Source organism: Penaeus monodon, chromosome 8, assembly GCF_015228065.2.
Source record: "Penaeus monodon isolate SGIC_2016 chromosome 8, NSTDA_Pmon_1, whole genome shotgun sequence".
NCBI lineage: Eukaryota > Metazoa > Arthropoda > Malacostraca > Decapoda > Penaeidae > Penaeus > Penaeus monodon.
This window is the reverse complement of record NC_051393.1, coordinates 10,440,746-10,445,745: the sequence shown is the minus strand read 5'-3', so window position 1 is coordinate 10,445,745 and position 5,000 is coordinate 10,440,746. Positions and strand designations below refer to the sequence as shown.

At 36.1% G+C, this 5,000-nt stretch overlaps 1 protein-coding gene across 1 annotated transcript in view; it reads left to right on the top strand.

Moving 5' to 3' along the window:
* LOC119575867 (Bardet-Biedl syndrome 4 protein-like) overlaps positions 1-5,000 on the top strand; it is a 14,125-nt gene that overhangs the window by 4,763 nt on the left and 4,362 nt on the right. The window contains exons 2-3 of the mRNA XM_037923405.1: positions 3,025-3,147; positions 3,471-3,642. Coding sequence (XP_037779333.1) covers positions 3,025-3,147; positions 3,471-3,642 — 295 coding nt within the window. The remainder of the gene's footprint in view (positions 1-3,024; positions 3,148-3,470; positions 3,643-5,000) is intronic.

Sequence of the window (5,000 nt, the reverse complement as noted above, 5' to 3'; positions counted from 1 at the left end):
ATGATCTAATTGTGTGATATTAGTTGCAAATCAGTTTATGAAAGCATTAAGTATTTATTTATTCTTCACTATCAATTACCTAATTCAAGTAAAGCAAGATTGCATTCAATTATCAGGATTCTAATACTTTTGGTGTGTAAGGACTCTTGTAGCAGATGGTGAAGTCAGAATTTGCGAGTTGAATCCAGGCTAATCATACTTGAAGTCTAAATCTTGAATATGGATGGTTTAGTTCATGGATTTTCTAGCTTGTAGTGGGGAGAGGGTGACAATTATACATATATTGTCTCAGGATTCCATTACAGGGAAAGTGAGTAGTAAAGCTAGGTTCAGTCAGAGGCAAAGGTACAAAGCCAGGAGGGAGACTCAATTGGAGAATTTTTTAATCAAATTGAATGTTGTTATAGTCTTTTCAGGTTTGTAGGAAGGTATGCATGTTTAGAATATATGTCTTTGACTACGAAGTGTGTGTAATTTGATCTTAGCTCAGAGTTGTTTGGACTTCAAGTAATGTTAAAAGTTATAGTGGATATATATCATTGATTCATGAAATGTATTGTTTATGCTGTTTTAAAAGTGGCTTGAAAAGGTTAATCATTTTCTTTATAACAGTGATGTAAATACCTGAAGGAATGATGACTTATAAACAATATTGCTGGCAGAACAGATAAACAGTACTTTGAATGTGGCAGAAATTATCCATCTAGGTAATGATATGAGTCGTCATCAATACAACAAGGTTTTGATAGTGTTTTTATGGTAGCTGAATGTGCAAGATAAAAGCAATTATCATTAGAGACTATGATATTTTATTTGTTCTCATAAGATTTGATTCTTATTTATTTTTTAGAAATAGCTTATTTCTATTCGTATACAGGTACTTTCCTGAATGAGACACACACTCTTGGTTGGAACATGCAAGCAAGAAGACAACAGCCTTGAGCATCAGGCACAATGCTTGAGCCAAAACAACGTTGTATTTTTCATAGCATAGTTTGTTTATATACAACAAGTTTGAGCTAAATATCATTTTAGTTTTTTATTTTAGCCATGTTCAAATGCTGTTTAATTTCTAACAAGCTGAAGAGTTTTATTGATTGACAGATTTGTTTTGTAACTCATAGCACAGATATGTTTTTAAACTTTTGTTAGGGGATTTGGTTGTTCCTTTTTGGTTGTGGGTATTTCGGTTTTCTAGGAGTTATGTGAGAGAGAAGAGAGAGACAGTTAATAAAAGCAGAAATCATTTTAGAGTAAACACAAGCTATGACTGATGGAAAAAGGCTATTTTGTGGGTAGAGTAAATTCTGTGTTAAAATAGAATCCTAGAATATTTAGGGTTTTCCTTTGTTAGTCCTGTTTTATACTTTTTTTGGTTTGTGATTGTTTGACAGGATTTTGTTTGTAACATTCATTAGCACAGATATGTTTCTTCAAATGTTTGTTTAGTTGTTTTCTTCTTCACTTTTATTGCAACAGTGTTCAGTGGCATAGCCAGGATTTTAATAAGAGGGTGCATTTGTGAGAGAGAGAGAGAGAGAGAGAGAGAGAGAGAGAGAGAGAGAGAGAGAGAGAGAGAGAGAGAGAGAGAGAGAGAGAGAGAGAGAGAGAGAGAGAGATAGAGAGAGAGAGAGGACAGACGGATGGATGGATGGATGGACGGACAGACAGACAGACAGACAGACAGACAGACAGACAGACACACACACACACACACACACACACACACACACACACACACACACACACACACACACACACACACACACACACACACACACACACACACACACACACACACACACACACACACACACACAACACACACACACACACACACACACAAACACACACACACAGATCACACACACACAGATCACACACAACACGAACACACACACACACACACACAACACACACGACACACACACCACACACACACACACACACACAAGAGGAGGAGAGGGAGAGAGGAGAGAGGGAAGAGAAGGAGGAAGAGGAGAGAAGGAGAGGAGAGAGGAGGAGAAAGAAGGGGGGGGGAAGGGAGGGAGAGGGGAGAGGGAGAGAAGGGAGGGAGAGAGGAGGAGAGAGGGAGAGGAGGAGGAGAGGGAGGGAGAGAGGGAGACGAGAGAGGAGGAAGAGGGAGGGGAGAGAGGGAGGGGGGAGAGAGGGAGGGGGAGAGAGGGAGAGGGAGAGGAGAGGAGGAGGATAGGAAGAGGGAGAGGGAGAGAGGGAGAGGAGAGAGGGAGGAGAGGAGAGAGGAGAGGGAGAGAGGGAGAGGAGGGGGGAGGAGAGAGAGAGGGAGAGGAGGGAGAGGGAGAGGAGAGGGGAGAGGAGAGAGGAGAGAGGGAGAGGAGAGAGGGAGAGGAGAGAGGGGGAGGGGAGAGAGGGAGGGGAGAGAGGGAGAGGAAGGAGGGAGAGGAAGGAGGGAGAAGAAGGAAGGAGAGAGAGTGAGACTATGGTACTACTCCAATGATAGCCTTGTTACAGTTATATTTGTAGTTTTTTTATAGCACTTTTTTATTTTGTGTTTTAAGTTGCTGTCACTTTGCCTTTGGGTTTTCAGTTTCAGTTATGGCCAAGCATTGTGCATGTTTATAGCTGAGTGTGTTTGTAAGATGGTGCATTTAGGAACATGAGGTAAGTTGAGCTATTTTGTATTGTCTGAAATGATGATAATAAAGAAATAAAGTTAGTTCATTATTGATCCCTTACAGAAGGCTAAAGGTAATCATGCAATATCCACAAATGAGCATATTTTTTATAAATCTGTATTTTAAGTAACTAGATTTTGCCTTTAAAAAGTACTTAGTGATGATCAAGTAACATTGATATGTATGTATTCATTATTAGTGTACATAAATTGAGGTTCGATGATTGTAGATAAAGTATTGGCTGGTGAACCCATCTCCAGTAGGTTAACTTTGCTAAAATCCAACCATATCTTGAAATACTTCTTTTATTTATTTTGGGTATTATTATTTCTGTTATTATTTCACTCACAGAAGTATTGAATCCTAACAGAGTCACCAAGATTTTGACGTGGCTTTGGCAAAGTATCGCATTGCAGCCCAGAAAATACCTGAGTCACCTCTATTATGGAACAACATTGCTATGTGCTTCTTTGGCAAGAAAAAATATGTTGCTGTAAGTGTACACTTCCCTGTATTGATTTGGCCTGAAGAGGGCTTATAAGTTCCTGGAAATTTGTGTATTGTATTTCTTTTTTGCTGATTTGATATTCCACAGGAGGATAAAGAATATATATATATATATATATATATATATATATATATATATATATATATATATATATATATATATATATATATATATATATATATATCATAGTTTGTCATGTAATATTCCTAAATGTTCCCAGGTATTATGTAATAGCAATTCCTTATAATTCATGAAATATATAATTTTTCTGTGGATGGTAGGAATCTAATACATTGTTAACATTATAGGCCATAAGCTGCTTGAAAAGAGCCAATTATCTGGCACCATTTGAGTGGAAGATCCTGTACAACCTAGGCTTGGTTCACCTCACTATGCAGCAATACACATCAGCCTTCCACTTCCTGTCTGCTGCTGTCAACTTACGGCCTACTAAAGGACATATTTTTATGCTCCTTGCTAGTAAGTATAAAGCAAGAATCTTGTTTTGTCATGTATATGTAAAATATTTTAGGAAGGTGTTTATAGTCACGTTTGTTAGAGGAATAGTCATGTTGATTTGAAGTTCCAAGGGTGTCTTTACCTTATTTCCTCTTCACTTAATTCCAGCTCAAATTATGTGTGATTTAGTTTTATTGACAATGCAATACATAGAAGTTCTGAGAGGGTCTTTACCTTATCTCCTGTTTGTTTAATTCCAGCTTGAATTTTGTGTGATTTATCTTTATTGACAATACAATATATAGATTCTCGTGGACCAGAATTCCTAATCCAAGCTGATATTTTTTCTGAAACAGACTGCACATACCACATTGATTGTATTGTATTGAACATTGCTGAGTTACACCTGGGAAGTTTATTGAATAACACTTTATAATGTTATATGTAGTTTTCTAGTAAGATGTTCTTATATATTATATGAAATGTCTTTTATATTTGTACATATTTTTTGTACTTTCTGTATTTTGCTTTCATGTATCTTCTGTGCAGTTTTGATTGAATTTTAACGTATTTGTGGGTTGCCTGTAAATTTTATCAACAGTTTTGTATACTGATATTTCTTTTTGGATGTAGATTTAAAAAAAAAGTTAAAACATAATTATTTCTTTCTCAAGTTTGTCAAGCAGTTACATTTTATATTATATGAAAATGTATTTTGGAAATAATATCACATGCATTTATGAAACCTTAGTACGTGAAAATGAAAAATTGTGCAAAAAGATGTTCATTTGAAAGTTAATGCTCATTATTCAGATTGAATTATATACATGCACTTCCATGAATTTTTTGTCAATGTCCAAATAGTTCTGGACTAATGTTGATCTGTAACAGTAAAAATAATGGTTTGCCTAACTTTTATAAAAGGATTCCTGATATAGAATTACTCTCTGTTCTCACTGAGATTTTATGCCTCATGTCTGTTGCAACAGCGTTTTCCAAATAAATCAATCTTCAGATAATGTGTTTGGGGCCTCGGAATATTTAGCCTCGTTGGGAGTGTTCTCGTATAACTGTGACCTTGAGTATGGGCAATATGTGTGACCTTGAGTATGAACAGTATGTAATGATATATTTCTGAAATATCAGTTAAAGGATCATCCTCAGTAAAATAGGTTTAGATTTGGCTATATTGCCAAGGTTGGTCAGTCTTCCTTTTTATTTTTATTAATTTTTAAATAATTATTTCCTCTTTCTCTTTTCTCTCAGTTTTCTCTGTACACCATATTCTATATTAGAGTGTTTTTCTATTGTGCTTCTTTACTGGTTTGTTGATATTGTTGCAGGATTGTGATATTTAATTTTTTTGGGGGGGAAGGGTG